Genomic DNA, 19,143 nt, shown 5'->3' on the forward strand with positions numbered 1-19,143 from the left:
CCAGCAGCTTTCTAGGAGAAAGACCTGGTGATCTGCTTCCATAAAACTTACAGCCTGGAGAACCCTATGGGGCAGTTCTACTCTGTCAAATAGGCTGCTTCCAGACGAAATCAACTCCATGGCACTTAACAATAACAACGAAAGCATCCTAAATGATTTTCACTGGAGGAAGAATTAAAATAGTTGTAAATGTTTGATGGGTAGATTCAGAATACTGAAATAAATTCACTTTCTCATCACATAAAGAATGTCAGGGACTGCCTGCCTCCTGGCCCTCTGACTTCTCTGCTCAGCCCCCATCCTGGGACACTATATTAAGATCCAGCCCTCAGAAGTCTCTTTTCTATTCTAAAGCTGAAGCTTCAAGACTTACTCAGGCTCTGTAGCTGATTTTTGGTCTCCCAAGCAATTTGAGGTTCTTGACCCTAGATGTTCAGTTTTATATGTGAGTCTCTGCTGCTTTGTTCCCAAGACTTTTAAGGCTGAGTTCCTGATCCTTGGATTGGAGGACCATTTTAGTATCTTCCTTGCCTTACCACATGCCTGGTATCCCCCTACTCTGACCCATCGTAGCTGCCCAGTCGTGTTCACACAGCCTGAACACAATGCAGGTCCATTACATGGAACTTTTTTATTCTCTTTCCCTTTTGTCATTCTTAATTAACTCTTTGGAGTATTTGGCGCTCTCTGTCTCATCTAATGGAAACCCTGGTAGCACAGTGCTTAAGAGCCATGGCTGCTAACCAAAAGGTCGGCGGTTCAAATCCACCAGCGCTCCTTGGAAAATGTATGGGGCATTCTACTCTGTTAGGGCCGCTATGAGTTGGAATTGACTCGATGGCAATGAGTTTGGCTTTTTTTGGTTTTTGGCCTCATCTAATGAGACTAATAGCAGAATTCTACCAGGCAGATAATTATCAAACGTTTTTTCTATTTGGGTAGAGTATCAGGGAGATGATGGATTCCATTAACAAGTGATCTCATTTGAATGAATGATACTTTTGTGACATTCATGTCTATAGATAAGCCATGCTCCCAGCTGGGCTGGCCAGTGAGATCTGTGAGGGCAGAGGCCATGTCTGTCATATTCAATGCTTCAGGCTCAGCTCCTCATTTAGCACAGTTTCTGGCCATGGTGTTATTGTTGTTAGTTGCTGTCAAGCTGGCTCCAACTCATGGTGGCCTTGTATATAATAACATAAGGTCATGGTAGTCACTCAATAGGTTCTTGTTGAATAAATAGATTTTTAAAAATTGGCTCACTTTGGATGTTGGAGGCTGTTTTCCTCCTTAAAGAAAATGATGTAAATTTGCATCAAAGGATATTATGCTTTCTTAAAGTGTGCCTTCTGGTGAGGCTGATGATATCAAAAATAGTGAAATATTTGTGAAGGACACATCTTCCTTCCCTTTGTGGAATGTTTACGTGTTGTGTAATCTCCCTGACCATGTGTTCACTGGAGACTCCTCTGACTGTTCAGCATTTCTCATCTCTGCTGAAGCTATTGAGAAGCTGTTAGGTGGTAATGGTGCCTTAATATCATTTATTCTCTAAAAGTTGGTTTGCTGTGACATATTCATTTTCCTGAGTATTCAGGTGGCTGCAGCACCAGAATGACTCCCCGAGAGCAATTCTGATGGTCAGCAGCAGGGAAAGAGAAGGGCTTGCCTCCCTTTTCCCAAGTTAACTGATCCCTCCAGAATAAAATAGTTGAGCCTTTACTGTAGCACAGGATTTGACATCAGCACTATTGACATTTTGCACCAGATAATTCTTTGTTATTTGGAGGGCTGCAATGTGCATTGTAGGATGTTTAGTACTATCCCTGGCCTCTAGCCTCTAGATGCCAGTAGCACCACCCCCCCCAACACACACACAGTGACTGATGTCTTTGTAAGAAAAAGGAGAGGGAGATTTGAGACACATACAGGGAAAGAGGCTGTGTGAATGCCAGGAGCCACCAGAAGCTAGAAGAGGCAAGGAAGGGTTCTCCGCTAGAGCCTTTGGATGAATTTCAGACATCTGTCCTCCAGAGCTGTGAGGGAATAAATTTCCGTTGTTTTAAGCCACCAAGTTTGTGGTCATTAGTTTTGGCAGCCCTAGGACACTAATACACTGAGGAAAGAGAAATAATCTGACTTTTTGAGAATTCCTAGATACTGGCTCTGAACTAACACTAATTCCATGTGACCCAAAACAGCACTGTGATCTACCATTCAGAGGAGTGGTCAGGTAATCAGTGGAGTTTTAGCTCAAGTCCATCTAACAGGGAGTCCCCAAACCCATCCTGTAGTTATTTCTTCAGTTCCAGAATAAATCATTGGAATAGACATACTCAGCAACTGGCAGGATCCCTGTTTCCCCCAGTGTCTCTTGTTGACATTAGGTGCTGTCAAGTCGAGAACTGCCCCATAGGGTTTCTTTGGCTGTAATCTTTACAGAAGCCGATCACCAGGCCTTTCTTCCATGGCACTGCTGGATGAGTTCAGACTGCCAACATTTAGGTTGGCAATGGAGCCTTAACTGTTTGTACCACCAGGGCTCCTTCCAGTATCTCCAGACATTGCCAAATGTCCCTCGAGGAACAAAACTGGCCCCAGCTGAGAACCACTGATGTAGAGGGCTTCGTTTAACATTACCAGAGTTTAACTGATTATGCAAATACCAGAAAATAATACTGGCAGAACATGACCTGGTTATTTTCTGTCCTTGGCGAAAGGATAGGAGCATTTCTAATGGATGGATGAACAGATATTCAAGCTTCTCCACCACAGGGTGAGCCAGTCACCCAGACATGAATCTCAGTGTCCTCTTTAGCCCCTCCATTTATCTTCTACCCCATCCCAATCCATTCCTCCTAAAAACCACAGCAACTCATAAATGCCTCCTCTGCTTTCTTCCATTGTCAAGGCTAAGAAGCTAACATAAGATCCCAGGGTCTACAGTCGACATTTCCTGGGTATCTGCTGTGTCAGCCACCCTACTGATATGTATGTTCTCTCATTTAATCCTCTCAGCAGCCCTGACAGAGAAGTTTTCTATCCTCTTCCACCAGTGACCAAACAGAGCGCCAATTTACATAGCAAAGTAGCAGAGTTTGGAATAGTAAGCCGGTTTTCTGACTTTGTTAAAATGATATTTTTATTACTATTGTTCAAATATAATCAATAGCTACTTGGAATTTAGTCACCGTCTACCTGAAAATTTAATCAGTATCTACTTCAAACTATGGAGCTCCTGGCTTGTGAGTAAGAATTGGGTTAGGAGAAATGTAAATACAAGATCCTAGAGCCATAGAACGAGTCACTGGGTGGTACTAACTGAAAGGTTGGTAGTTAGAGTCCACCCAGAGGCACCTCAGAAGAAAAGCTTGGAGATCTACTTCGGAAAAATCAGCCATTGAAAACTGTACAGAACACAGTTCTACTCTGACACACGTGGGTCACCATGAGTCAGGGTCAACTCAAAGGCAACTGGTTTTTTCAGAGCCATAGAATGTTTGAACAAAGGGGTTCTCAGGCTCCATTAGACTGTGCCCACCTTGAGATCAGTATCTAGGGCCTTTATATCAGTCAAGGCAGACAAGGTCCCTGCCTTATGGAACTTACATTCTGGTGGGGTAAACATCAAGTAAATAAGTAAACAAATGAATAAACAAGAGAATCACAGACTGCTGAGTGCTCTGAAGGACACGAACAGTGAGAGGAGATAGGGAATAATCAGAGGAGCAGAGCTTCTATACACAGGGTGGACAGGGAGGATGTCTTTGATCCTGACTTCTCCCACAACACTGGACTTCTGGCACTTCCTTAAAAAGGTGTTAGTTCTCCTCCGCAAATACCTGGCATAGTGTTGGTGATTGTGGTTGCCATCTAGTTAGTTTCAGCTCATGACAACCTTATGTATAACGGAATGGAACGTCCGGTCCTGCACCATCTTCATGAATCCATTGGTGAAGCTATTATATCAGCCCATCTTATTGAGGGTTTCCCTCCTTTCCAGTGACCCTCTGCTTTAGTAACCCTGATGTCTTTTTCTAGCAGTTGGTGGCATAGTGTAAAAACCAAAAACCAAACCTGTTGCCGTCGAGTCAATTCTGACTCATAATGACCCTATAGGATACAGTATACCTTCCCCGTAGGGTTTCCAAGGAGTGCCTAGTAGGTTCGAACTGCTAACCTTTTGGTTAGCAGCCGAATTCTTAACCACTCTGCAACCAGGGTTTCCTGCATAGTGTAGGTGCCCCTAAAACTTGATTAGGTGAAAGGATCATAATGTTTCTATCTCTATAGTCTCAGAATCTAAAAACCTGTTGTAAGTGTATTAGTTTCCTATTGCTGCTGTAACAAATTATTGTAAACTTAGTGGCTTAAAATAACACAATTTATTACCTTTTTGTTTTGGAGGTCAAGAGTTGTAGAGTCAAAGGGCTACATTCCTTTTGGAGTCTCTAAAGAAGAATCTATTTCCTTGCCTTTTTTTAGCTTCTGGAGGCTATCTCTACTGCTTGGCTCATAGCCTGATCCTCCATCTTCAAAGCCAGCAGCTTAACATCTTCAGTTCTCTCTCTTTGCTACTGACGCTTCTGCCTCTCTCTTATAAGAACCATGGTGGTTACATTGGACCCACACAGAAAATCCAGAATACCCACCCACCCACTGCCATCGAGCATCCAGAATAATCTTCCCATTTTAAGATGCTTGACTTAATCAAATTTGCACAGTCCCTTTTGCCATATAAGATACCATACTCACAGATTCCAGAGAATAAGACATCACTGGGGTCCATTTTTTAGGATACCACAGTAAGAAATATGTGTTAATTTTATTCCCATGCCCATTTTATTTTATGAATGGAAAACTAGAGCAGTTAAATGAATTAGCTAAAATCGTGCACTTGTATGCTTTAGAACCTGGTCACCCCATCTAAGTAGAACATCTCTATTCTATTTCCAAACCCTGTTCTTTTCTTTTATGACACTCACCACAATTTTCATTTGTTCAGTATTTGTTTTGTTTACCTTTGCCACAAGGGCAAGTCACGTTTATTCACCATGGTGTGGCAGGCATCACACAGTTCTATGCCTGACACACAGTGTGCACATCAATAATTTTCTTTTTTTTAATGAGAGAATGAGTATTCTATTATATGGAGCTTGACTGCTAACCAAAAGGTCAGCAGTTCGAATCCACCATCCACCCCTTGGAAACCCTATGGAGCAGTTGTACTCTGTCCTATAAGGTCACTGTGATGAGTCGGAATCTACTTGATGGCAACGGGTTTGGTTTTTTGTTTGTTTGTTTTGGTTTGGTTTTGTTTAAGTAAAACTCAATCTCCTGTGGATTATTCTATGCAGGGGCTTCTGACAGGTTAAAAAGATCTTAGCTATTTCTAAAGCATCCAAGGAAAAAGAGGACTGCAGTGTTGGCCCATAATTCAAGTTGATAAAAATGGCCCTGCATCTGGCATTATATTTGCACCTTCTTCGCTAATGCTGGCCTTTCCTTTCTGGGGTACTGCAAGGCACTGTGAATTTGAATATGGTAGCCTGTGTTTGAAACTCTGGTATGCAGTGCTTTATATGTTGACATTTTGTTAGCACCAACAATTCATTTTATGACAAGAGGAAGAAGGGAAGCAGAAAACCTAACTACTTACTTTATTACTGCATTGGCTTTTCTCTAGTTGGCTTTAGAGAAGAGGCTAAGGAGGAGTGATCACTCAGCCATTACTGAACCAAGCAAGTGGCATATTTACATACTCACTTAGCCATTCATATAGCACTTAAGTGAAAAAAGAAAATAGAAAAATAAAGGTGATCTCCATCACAGAGTATGAGTTCCTAGAAGTCTTATATGAAGGTGACTTGTGTTTAAACAACTATGTGAAGGAAAGTGAAGCAAACAAAACACCTTCAGTTACCATGAAAGACGATATAGAGGTACTTTAGGAGGCTTCACATTTTCTTTAATCTTCCTAATGAAGATGCTGTTTGGCCAAACATGTTTCACACCTGATATCCTTTTCTCTTGGGAAATAATATACCTGCCACCCCAGGCATTATTGAAACAAGAAGACATGCTTTCAAGATCCCAGATTCTTCACCCCTCTTTTAATGTGTTTCCTTTGGTTCTAGTGGCCAAGGATGTCAATATTCTTTTTGATGAATTGGAAGCTGTCAACAGCCCTTGCAAAGATGATGATTCTCTCCTGCACCCTGGGAACCTGACCAGTACTTCAGATGATGCCAGCAGATTGGAGGCAGGGGGAGAGGTAAGACTGTGCGATTTCTTAAAATGTAACTCTCGATCCAGGCGGGAGCCCGTGAAGCATGTTCCAAGGGACTGTTGGCAGTCATAATCTCATTGAACTGCTTTGTGGTTGTTGTTAGTTGCTGTAGAGTTGGCCTCGGCTCATGTCAGTCCAGTGTGTGATAGAATAAAATGTTGCATGGTCCTGTGCCGTCTTCATAATCGTTGTCACGGTTGAGTCCATTGTTGTGGCTGCTGTGTTAATATATTTCATTGAGGTTTTCCTTCATTTTTCTGACCCTCTACTTTGCCAAACATGATGTCCCTTTCTAGCAATTGGTCTTTCCTGATGATGTGTCCAACGTAAACTAATCAAAGTCTTGCCATCCTCACTTCTAAGGAGCATTCTGGTCATATTTCTTCTAAGACTGATTTATTTGTTCTTCTGGCCGCCCATGATATATTCAGTGTTCTTCACCAACACCACAATTCAAGTTCTTTGCAAACAAGGTGTAGGTTTTTTAATTTTTTTTGGTCTCCCCCATGGGTCTTAGCACATTTCAGGGATCCTGGGCTCAAAACAAACTTCGAGTGGGCCACGTACTTTCTTTCCTATATCTAAAGATATTTCATTTAGGTGAGATTCTTAACACCTCTCATCATTTTAAGATAATCTACATTCTGAGTATCACCAACTAGGATTAAGTAAGCTTTACAAGAATGGACTTCCTTTTATAAGTCCCCAGCATGTAGAACAGTGACATAAAATGGACTTCAGTAGCTTATGTTCTCCAAAGACCCTCTGAGTTCCCATCTAACTCTAAAATCTGGGAACTCATTAAAATTCCTGTGTAAATAGACCCATCTGTTCCTATGTCATTTTGGCAAAAGGAGTATTTTGTTAGAGGCATTCGTCATTGCTCAGGCTGTGTTTCAGTGGAGTTTAATAACCTTCTTTGTACATGGCGCGGGGTATAGGTAATTGCAAGACAGTATCAGAGAAAAAAAATTTTTTTTTTTATCAGAGTAATTTATTTATTGCATATTCCTAATATTTGTGTTATTCCGGAGCCAGTCAACCACTGAAAGGATGACATCTTTAAAAGGGAATTTGCTCACTTATTTCTAACAGGTTTCCCAGACTTTTCCCCACAAAAAATCAAAACTCTATGCTTGGTTTTGGGGTGTTTTTGTTTTGTTTTTAGAAGAAGCTCATCCCCTTGTCTCTTCACGCAGGTGCTTTGCATGCCATAACGTATCATGGAGGGAACCTTGCATGGGGCCTCAGAAAACAACTGGTCTCATCCCCTTAACTTTGTTTTGTTGTTGTTAGTTGCCGTGCAGTTGGCTCCAACTCATGGTAACCTCATGTACAACAGAATGAAACACTGCCCAGTTCTGCACCATCTTCACAATTGATGGTATGCTTGAGTCCATTATCGTGACCACTGTGTATTTTGAGTGCTTTACAACCTCAGGGGCTCATCTCCAGTACATATTGAACAATATTTTGTTGTGCTCCATACGTTTTCACTGGCTAATTTTCAGAAGTGGATCACTAGGCCTTTCTTCTTTGTCTGTCATAGTCTGGAAGCTCTGTTGAAACCTGTCCACCATGGGTGATCCTGTTGGTATTTGAAATTTATCAGTGATATGGCTTCTAACATCATAGCAACACACAACCCATCACAGTACGACCGCCTGACAAACAGGTGGTGGCTTCTTGATTTACAGATGGGGAAACAGACTCAGAAAGATTAGGGCTTTGCCAAGATGAAAAAATTCATTGTTCTTCACAGGAGGCCAAACCTCCTCCTAATACCTTGGCTGAAGCCCTGCTTTCAAAGGTGCTGATGTGCTAAGTGCATAGGAGAGATTGTTTGCTGCGCAAAGAATTGTTGAAGAGTTCATTTGGCTTCCTGAGTGCCTCTTAATGCACAAGACAAAAAATAGACAGTGAGGAATGTTCGTCTGTTGAAAATGTCTGCACCAAGACATGGTGCATAGGTACTTTCATCACTCCTGGCTGAGAATTTCCTTTTGGATGAATGTTACAGATTGAATCGTGTCCCCCAAAAATGTGTGTCAACTTGGCTAGGCCATGATTCCCAGTATTTTGTGGTTGTACTCCATTTTGTTATCTGATGTAATTACCTATGTGTTGTAAATCTTACCTTTACGATGTGGATAAAGCAGGATTAGAGGCAATTATGTTAATGAGGCAGGACACAGTCTACAAGAATAGGTTGTATCTTAAGTCAATCTCTTTTGAGATATAAAAGAGAGAAGCAAACAGAAATGGAAGGAACTGCCTACCACCAAGAAAGAAGTACTAGGAGCAGAGTGTGTCCTTTGGACCTGGGGCCCCTGTGCTGAGAAGCGCCTAGACCAGGGAAAGATTGATAACAAGGACCTTCCTCCAGAGCTGACAGACAAAGAAACTCTTCCCCTGGAGCCGGCACCCTGAATTCAGACTCCTAGCCTACTAGACTGTGAGGGAATAAATTTCTCTTTGTTAAAGCCATCCACTTGTGGCATTTCTGTTATAGCAGCACTAGATAAGGAAGACAGATGAGGTTTCATGCATGACACTTGTGCAGGAATGTAGTTTTTAGCAATGGCCTTTGAAAGTCTAACATGTTTGCCTTCTTCTTAATACTACTTAGAAACTGGTGTATTCTGTGACCTAGAACAAAGGTGGAGTCCCCATTTCTACTCAGCCAGGTTTGCAGAAACATTTTGGAAGTCTCTCAGCCTGAAGAATATGACTCCGGCCTGACCAGCCCGTACTTGGTATACTTTTTAAGTGCTGTAGATGATTACAATAAGCCTAAGAAGCTGTGACAAAAATTCAACCTATTCCTTTTGTTCTTTACCTTTTTTATATGTAATATTCAATCGTTGCAAAATAATATTTGTAATTTATATAAATTATCAAGCAGAATAATAAAGTGAACACCTTGAACTTATGAACTAGAATGGTACTTTTCAAATAAGGTGACAAGGTTGCTATGAGTCGGAATCGATTCAACGGCAATGGGTTTAACTCTATTTTATACACAGTATGTGCCAGAAAAAAAAAAAATTTTTTTTTTTTTTATGTGCCGGTTGAAAGGTTAAGTATTGTTTAGTGAAACTTTTGTCTCAAATATGTGTATGTGTGTAAGTGTACATGTGTCTTCATCATCTAGGGCTGCTATAACAAACACCTCAAGTGGATGTCTTTAACAAGGAGAAATTTATTCTCTCACAGACTAGTAGGCTAGAAGTCCAAATTCAGGGGGTCAGCTCCAAGGGAAGGCTTTCTTTCTCTATCAGCTCTGAAGGAAGGTTCTTGTCATCAGTCTTCCCTCGTAGAGGAGCTTCTCCACACAGGGCCCTTGGGTGACCCGCTAGTCTCCTGGCTCTTGTTTCTTGGTGGTATGAGGTCCCCATGTCTCTCTGCTCCCTTCTCTCTTTTATATCTCAAAAGGAATTGGCTCAAGAACAATCTAATGTTGTAGATATCATCAATATAACAGCCACTAATCCATCTCATTAGCATTATAATAATAAGATTTACATCACATAGGAAAATCACATCAGACAACAAAATGGTGGACAGTCACACAATACTGGGAATCATGGCATAGCCAACTTGACAGATATTTTGGGGAGACACAATTCAATCTATGACATTCCACCTTTTGCCCTCCAAGATTCATGTCCTTTGCAAATGTAAAATACATTTACCCCATCATATCATAGCAAAAGTCTTAATTCAACTCCAAGTCCAAAATCCAAAAATTCTTCCTCATCTGTGAAATCTAGAATACAAGTTATCTGCTTCCAAAGTACAATGGTGAAACAGGCACAAGCTAGACATTTCCATTACCAATGGAAGAAATTGGAGAGAAAGAAGGGATAACAGGCACCAACTAAGTCAGCAGAACACATTACATTAGCCCTCAAGGCTTTGAAAACAGTCCTCTGTTCTGTGAGACCATTTACACAGTGGCCGTACCCTCCAGACTTCAGCTCTAGCTCTGCCTTCCAGGCCCACTAGAACAGCAACTCTGCTCCCTTGGCTTTAGGCACACCATTCTCTTAGTTCATCTGAGTGGCAACTCCACCCTTAGAAACTCTAGAGGCCATGGCTCCACTCTGTGAAACCCCAGAGGTCATGGCCATACCCTTTGAGACTGAAGCAGCTTGGCTTCCTGTGTTCCTTGTCTCTTCAGCTTCTGCTTCCTGGTTTCTTGGCGTCTCTGTACCCTCAGACCTCACTGCCCATATCAGCCCTGCTGGGGCAAGCATTCCAAAGCTCTTTAGCTCCACCAATGAGTGCCTGGAGGCACCCCACCCCACCAGTAAACTTTGGCCAGAAGGCACTCAGCTCTCTTGCTCTGTGGGTCAACAGGCCTAGCTCTACCAATAAGTGCCCAGAGGTACCCCACTTCACGAGGAAGCCTCCTGCTCAAAGGCAGTCAGCTCTCTTGCTCTTTGGGTTAGCTCCAGCACCATCTGGTCCTCTGGCTCTTCTGCTGCTGGCCCTCTGCTGCTTCCGGTCATCTGTTGCTGCTTCTCACCATTTGTGCTGTCTCCACTATTAACAGTTCTCCTTGCTTCCTTCTCAGTTCTCTGTCCATTCACAGTTTCAAAACCACTTTCACATTTTAGGTATCTGTTAGAGCAGCACCCCATTCCCGGTACCAAATTCTGTCTTAGTCATCTAGGGCTGCTATAACAGAAATACCACAAGTAAATGGCTTTAACAAAGAGAAATTTATTCTCTCACAGTCTAGTAGGATAGAAGTCTGAATTCAGGGTGCCAGCTCCAAAGGAAGGCTTTTCTCTCTGTCAGCTCTGAAGGAAGGTTCTTATGATCAGTCTTCCCTGGTCTAGGAGCTTCTCCATGCAGGGCCCTCGGGTGACCCTCTATTCTCCTGGCTCTTGTTTCTTGGTGGTATGAGGTCCCCACGTCTCTCTGCTCCCTCCTCTTTTTTATATCTCAAAAGAGAGTGGCTTAAAAACTATCTAATCTTGTAAATCTCATCAATATAACTGCCACTAATCCATCTCATTAACATCATAGTAATAGGATTTACAACACATAGGAAAATCATATCAGATGACAAAATGGTGAACAATCACACAATACTGAGAATCATGGCATAGCCAAGTTCACAGATTTTTGGAGAGATACAGTTCAATCTATGACGATGTGTACACAGAGATCACATAATAAAATGTTTTTCTTATTGTGGGCAAAAAGTTTGAGAAATGTTGAACTAGGATATTACTGAAACCATTTAAGCTGATCAAAGTTCCATCCTCTAACCTCACAGAGGTACCATCTTTCTGAATTTTTACATTTTTTTTGAATTCTCTTACTCTAAAATACTTTTGCCACATACATATGTAGCCTTAACATTTTTCTTTGCATTTATTTTGTGCTTTATAAAAAATGTTGTCATACAATATGAAGTCCTTTGTGACTTGCTTTTGTTTGCTGCCAGCCAGTATTGTTTTTAAGATTCATTGTTATTGTTAGATGTAACTGCAGTTTACTCATTTTTATTGCTGTATAATATTTCACTGTATAACTGTATATATGATTATATTCGAAAGCTGGAAAATGAATTTCGGTGTTGGCAAAGAATATTGAATATCCCACAGACTACCAAAAGAACAAACAAATCTATCTAGGAAGAAATACAGTCTGAGTGCTCCTTAGAAGCTAGGATGGAGAGACTTTATCTCATGTACTTTGGAAACATTATCAGTAGGGTCCAGTCCCTTGAGAAGAACGTCATGCTTGGTAAAGGAGAGGGTCAGCATAAAAAAGAAGACCCTCCAGGAGATGGATTGACACAGTGACTGCAATGATGGACTCAAACAGCAACAATTGTGAGGATGGTAAAGGACCAGGCAGTGGTTCATTCTTTTGTATGTAGGGTTGCTTGCTATGAGTTGGAACTGATTCAACAGCACCTACCAACAATAACAACATATGACTGTTCCACAATTTAAGTTGGTTGCCACTTTTTAAAACATTCTGCTATTATGAATAATGCTGTTATGAATATATATATATAATATATATATGTATGTATATCCTAGTTGTTATAAAAAGAGTTTCACTATGGCTATATAATATCCACATGTTCAGTTTTACAAGATAACGCCAGTGTGTTTTTCAGAGTGATTATATCAGTCTTCAGCTTCACCTGTAGAAGATGATAGTTCTCCATTGTTCTACATCCTTACCAACATTTGATAGTTTTAATTTTTACCCATTTGACTCTATCCCTTTTCCAATTTTTGTTTTATTTGTTTCCTCTTGTTTGTATTTTTTATTAATAAAAATGTGATTTCAATAAAACAAAATTTTAAAAAGTTCATTTTGCTTTAACTTTTTTAAGACTGCTTACCTAAGGCTCAGTTTTATGAGTGGCTTAAACTGTTCCCTTTCTCTTTGTATGCAGACAGGACCGGAAAGAAACAAGTCAAATGGACTGTATTTTAGAGATGGAAAGTGTCGAATTGACTACATTCTTGTGTACAGAAAATCCAACCCACAGACTGAAAAGAGAGAAATATTTGAAAGAAATATCAGAGCAGAAGGATTACAAATGGAGAAAGAGGTAAATAGTTTGTATGAATGAGGAAAAATATATATATATATGTGTAAATATACATCTATTTGTATCAAGAAGCAATTACAAAAAAACAAAACAGCCAGTGTGTTAACTGAACATTTCATTTGGTCATGGTTTGCCAACTGTCAGCGCTTGGGAAACGTTCCAGCAATTAGACTTTCACAGCACAATTTGCCTTTGAGAGCATTTCAATGCCAAGTGACTCCATGAGAATCAAAATATTCTATTCCAATTACATGGATTGTTTCTAAGTGTTATTATTTACTTGACTTCCTACATAGGCTGCTTCTCTGTTTGTCTATGTGAATGGAGGGTTTTAATCACGTGAATTGAAGAAAACTTTGGATAAAATGCAATCACCCCATTCTAGAGGCACCTTTTACATTCAGAGAAACTTAAGGAGTTTGGGCAGCCTCCCTGTCTGGCTGATTTGACCAAAAACAGCTGCAACTTACAGAATGATTTCAGTTTTAGATGATACGCAGATTATTTTTGTCAGATTCCCAAACTCAAGAATTACTTTGCCAGTGTTTTATTCATCCCCTTCCCTTCTTCTCTGCAGGAGTTTTAATTTTCTTTCTTTTTTATCCTAAAGCTAAATGTATTCAATTAAAAACATTTTGAATTTTGCGTGGGGGTTTTAAAGAAAGAAAGAATTCAGGAGGCCCAACCAGGCTGCTGATAATAATCCCTAGGAATACTGTGCACATTGGTAGAATTTGGCTCTGTGAACTGAATTACAGACCTCTTCTCAGATTTTCCATAAACATCGTGCAGAGTTTCTGCAGCTTTTCATAGTGAATAAGAAGACCATATTGGAGAGCTTGACTGCTAACCAAAAGGTTGGCAGTTCGAATCCACCAGCCGCTCCTTGGAAACCCTATGGGGCAGTTCTACTCTGTCCTATAGGTTCACTATGAGTCAGAATTGATTCAACAGTAACAGGTTTGGTTGTTTTGGCTTGTTTCTAATTCTGACCCTCAAGACTCCAGGGACCGATCTTTGGGATCAGACGTCCAGGTTTTTCTTTGTAATGATACAGGTTGCATGAAGTGTCCTGGTTTGATCATGTATTAGAGGCATATTATGCCCGTAGTCATCATGCTGATCTTGGGAGACTTCAGATAAATGGGATTTTTCCATGTCTGTTAGAATGACCTCAACTCTTGAGCATTTATAAAATAAAAGCAGGGTTTTTTTTCTGGAATGCCTCCACCAAGAGAATTACAAAAATGATTGGATGAATGTGGCCCCAAGGGAACAGGTTCTCATAATCAAGAAATAGAACCAGCTTGCTCAAAAGACCATCCATCCCAGTTGGAAGTTCCCTGGAGCAACAAACAGAATTAAATATGTTGTTTTTTCCACCTTTGTGGGGTTCCAGAAAATCTTTACTGCACCCTTTGTGCATAACTTTGATAAAACCTGGTCTTTAAGTTCTTATCAAGACTATTGTGTGGTTTTTTATTCACACTGTTAGTGTATTAATATTTTTGTTCATAAAAAAAGTTCCTTCATCTTTTATTCTTACTCCTAAGTTTCAGAGTTTTTACATGAAGAAATAAAAGATTTAAATTGCCAAAGAAGTGGAAATAATGACAGTTCTCCCTCTGATCCATTCAAACTCTTAAAATTTTGATTTCTATCAAAACTAGGTTGCTTTGTTCATTTAAGTTAGATTCATATTTTTAGCTTTATAACTATTTTCTCTATTCTAAGGGCTTCTTGCGTACAGGTATTTTCACTGTCATTTCATGGCTTATTAATTAAAACTCAAAAACTTAATATTTTTCTATATAGTAAATTACTAAATCTCCCTTTATATATGAAAGCAGGTAGCTAAGAAAAATTATTCTGCCTGTTGTACAATTATGCTGCACAGTACAGAGCTGACCTTGATGTGATAGACTGACTACTTGTATGATTTTGGTTATATAGGAGATAATGTTTTTTGGTCATAATTTTAAAAAATTTTTGATGTTACTATTGGTTGCTGTTGAGCCAGCTCCAACTCTTGGCAACCTTACATGTATATAAGAGTATGAAACATTGCCTGGTCCACTTGTGCACCATCCTCACAGTTGGTGTGTTTTAGCCCACTGTTGCAGGTCTTGTATCCATCTCTTGAAAGGTTTCACTTGTTTTTACTGACCCCCTACTTTACCAAGCGTGATGTCCTTTTCCAGCAATTGGTTTTTACCAATGATGTGTCCAAAGTAAGCAATACAAAGTCTCATCATCCTCGCTTCTAAGGAGCATTCTGGTTGTATTTTTCTAAGACTGATTTGTTCATTTGCAGTCTGCAGCATATTAAATATTCTTCACCAATACCACAATTCAACCACATCAAATCTCCTTCAATCTTCTTTTTTGATTGTCCAGCTTTCCCATGCATGTGAGGTGATTGAAAAGACCATGGCTTGTGGCAGGTGCACCTTAGTCATCAAAATGACACCTTTGCTTTTTGACACTTTAAAGAAACCCTTTGCAATAGATTTTCCCAATGCAATACTTCGTTTGATTTCTTGAATGCTGCTTCCGTGGTCATTGAATATTTATCTAAGTAGAATGAAAATCTTGACAACTTTAATTTCTTCTTCATAAATTTTAATAGCTAGATGTTTAACATTTACTACAAAAACTAGCAGTAAGAGAAAGGAGTCCTGGTGGCGCAAGTGGTTAAGTGCTTGGCTATTTTTACCAACTGAAAGGTTGGTGGTTCGAACCCACCAGCTACTCTGCGAGACAAAGATGTGGTATTCTGCTTCTCTAAAGATTTGGAGCCTTGGAAAGGCTATGGGGCTGTTCTCCTCTGTCCTATAGTGTCGCTATGAGTTGAAATCAACTCCATGCCAATATTTTTTTTTTTTTTTTAGGATGAAGGGTAATATCAACATATAGCAAAACTTCATAAAAACTTATGAAAACATATCTTTTCTTCCACCCTAAAGTTCTTTTCTAGGTGCCAGCTTTCCCATCTCTTCTTTTTCCCACAATCTTTTCTACCTACTACCAACAGCCAAATCTTCGTCTCGCTAGAACCTTCTTCACAAGCAGTCTTTCCAGTCTTGCCCTGTCTCCCACACCCTTTTCATATGTGAACAATTGAGCTCTTCCTCAGCCTCCAAGCTCCCACTTCACATCCTCACAGCCTCATCCAGCTCATCAAGAAGAAGGGCCTTTGCAGGCTCTTCCCTGCTAAGAGGGTAACAGGAAATTAGAGATATATTAATTTTTCCCTGTTACAAATAATTAAAATGTCCCTTGGTTGAACAGTAAACAAATCTCTATCTATATTGTGTTATTAGATTCAGAAGCATTCAGAACCACTAGAAGCACTTCTGTTTAAATCAAGCTTTTTTATAAACAACTACAGCAGAGAGACAATGATTTTAATAGCTATTTCAGCTTCCAGAAGTTACTGCAACCTTTTGTAGTACCCAAAGCAAAACACTTAGTTCAAGGTGGAAAAGAAAAAAACAAAAAAACCTCGTGAGCTTATGATGAATCCTGTACATCTGAAATGATTAATACCAAGTACATTTCATGAATTATTTAGTAGCTTCTTCACTAGCTGTGTCGCGATGTCCAACAAATATGGAAACATGCTTCACAGATGTAGAGGCTTCTGTTTCCAGATGGGTAAAGACAGGCTCTGTGGCTGAACGGTTAGACAGTAAAACAGTCCTTTTCTCTTTTAACATTGGATGTGAAGAAACAGAACTAAGAGAATCTTTGATTTGTGGTAAAAATGAGGACATAGTCAAATGTAGTTTTTCTTAAGATCTTTGCCCCAGCCTGCTTAGTCAGCAAGCAAATGCTTGGTTGGCATCCTGCGTCTTTAGTATTCTGTAACTCAGCTTTGTTATTAGCCCAGAGAAAACAATTCACAACAAAGTTTCCAAATAAAATATCATTAAGTCCAAGTGAAGTGCTTCTCAGTATCTGCCCATTTAAGTTCATGTTTATTTTTTAATTTATGATTCAGACTTTCTATTTTATATATTTTACATAAATTTGTATATGTATTTATAAATATATATGTATTGTGTATCTATATCTATATATAGATATATGGAAACCCTGGTGGCCTAGTGGTTAAGAGCTATGGCTGCTAACCAAAAGGTCAGCAGTTCAAATCCACCAGGTGCTCAGGTGCTCCTTGGAAACCCTATAGGGCAGTTCTGCTCTGTCTTATAGCATCACTGTGGGTTGGAATCGACTTGATGGCAATGGGATTTTTTACGTGTATATATATGGAACTCTGGTGGCTACTAACCAAAAGATTGGCAATTTGAGAAAGCTTGATGTCTTTCTCCAGGGACTGATCCCTCCTGATAACATGTCCAAAGCGCGTGAGATGTGGCAAGGTCATGGAAGCTCTGTAGACACATCCAAACTCCCTGAAGGACTGAATTACTGGCCTAAGGGCTGTGGGGACCATGGTCTTGGGGAACATCTAGCTCAATTGGCATAACGTAGTTTATAAAGAAAATGTTCAATGTTCTACTTTGATGAGTAGCGTCTGGGGTCTTAAAAACTTGTGAAACACCATCTAAGATACTCCACATGTCTCACCTCTTCAGGAGCAAGGGAGAATGAAGAAAACTAAAGAAAAAGATTAATCCAAATGACCGATGGACCACAGTACTACAGTCTCCACCATACTAAGTCCAGCACAACCAGATGGTGCCCAGCTATCACACTGACTGCTATGACAGGGATCACAGTAGAGGTTTGCAGGCAAAGCTAGAGAAAAAGTAGAACAAGATTCTAACTCACAAAAAAAAAAAAAAAAAAAGGACCAGACTTACTGGTCTAACAGAGACTGGAGAAACCCTGAGCGGATGGCCCGCTGCCACCCATTTAGCTCAGTAATGAAGTCACTCCTGAGGATCACCCTTCAGCCAAAGATTAGACAGGCCGATAAAAAGAAATGAGACTAAAGGAGCCCAGGGTCAAGGACCTGAAGGCAGGAGGGGACCAGAAAGCTGGTAATAGGAAACCCAAGATCAAGAAGGGGAGAATGTTGACATGTCATTGTGCTGGTAGCCAATGTCACAAAACAATATGTGTACTAATTGTTTGATGAGACGCTAGTTCTGTAAACCTTTATTTAAAGTATAATAATAAATTTTTTTTTTTAAATGTATGTCAGGTGAAGTCTTGCCATCCCTGAGGTCTCTGATACCTGCCTCCTGGTTTCATACCTTGTATAATCCTCTCCTCTTGAGTTCAGGCAGGATATGTCCCTTGCTTCTAGCCATAGAATATGGCAAGTGCAATGGGATGTCACTCCCATGATTACATTACATTATGTAAGACTTTGTCTTAGCCGGTTGGTGTTAGGGAGATTCTTCTCAATGGCTATGAAGAAGTAAGCTGCCATATTGTGAGATGGCCTATGAAGAGGGCCACATGGCAAGGAAAGGTGGAGAGGCCAGTAGGGCCTGAGTGTAGAATGCATCTGACAGTCAGTAAGAAAACAGGGACTTCATCACTCCTGAGGATTACCCTTCAGCCAAAGATTAGACAGGCCCATAAAACAAACAATAATACACATAGCTCAACCATGTACACAAGACTAAATAGGCACACCAGCCCAGGGGCAAGGATGAAAAGGCAGGAGGGGACGGAAAGCTGGATGAATGGAAACGGGGAACCCAAGGTCTAGAAGGGGAAAGTGTTGACATATCGTGGGGTTGTCAACCAGTGTCACAAAACAATGTGTGTTAATTGTTTAATGAGAAACTAATTTGCTCTGTAAACCTTCATCTAAAGCACAATAAAAAATAATAATACAAATGAAAAAAAAAAAAAAACAGGAACTTCAGTCCTAAAACTGTAAGGAAATTAATTCTGCCAACACCTGGGGGAATCTGGATATGGCTCTTTCCCCATTTGAGCCTCTGATGAGACTACAGCCCTGGCCAACTGGTGAGATCTATCAGACAAACTGTGAGATAATTAATGCATATTATTTTCAGCACACAGAAATACGTTCTGCTTTATTTAAACAAAGCAAAATTTATGTGGCTGGCCTATAATCACTTTGAGGATAGAGATTGTGTCTTGCTTGTTTTTGCATCCTCAGGACTTAGCCCAGTGGTTGGCTAATGGAACTTCGAGTTTGCTACAAAAGATTAAAAGCTTATCTCAGTGCGTGTCTGAGTAGTACTACTGAATTTCAGTTGCAGGATTCCTCAACCTGGTCATTGACATTTGGGCCAGATAGTTCTTTATTCTAGGG

General features: G+C 40.2%; 1 protein-coding gene across 1 annotated transcript in view; it reads left to right on the forward strand.

Annotated features, from left to right (window-relative positions):
* ANO4 (anoctamin 4) overlaps positions 1–19,143 on the forward strand; it is a 453,262-nt gene that overhangs the window by 241,595 nt on the left and 192,524 nt on the right. Inside the window, exons 4-5 of the mRNA XM_049884167.1 lie at positions 6,138–6,274; positions 12,720–12,878. Of these exons, the coding sequence (XP_049740124.1) occupies positions 6,138–6,274; positions 12,720–12,878 (296 nt within the window). The remainder of the gene's footprint in view (positions 1–6,137; positions 6,275–12,719; positions 12,879–19,143) is intronic.

The sequence above is a fragment of the Elephas maximus genome, chromosome 4 (assembly GCF_024166365.1).
Source record: "Elephas maximus indicus isolate mEleMax1 chromosome 4, mEleMax1 primary haplotype, whole genome shotgun sequence".
Taxonomy (NCBI): Eukaryota; Metazoa; Chordata; class Mammalia; order Proboscidea; family Elephantidae; genus Elephas; species Elephas maximus.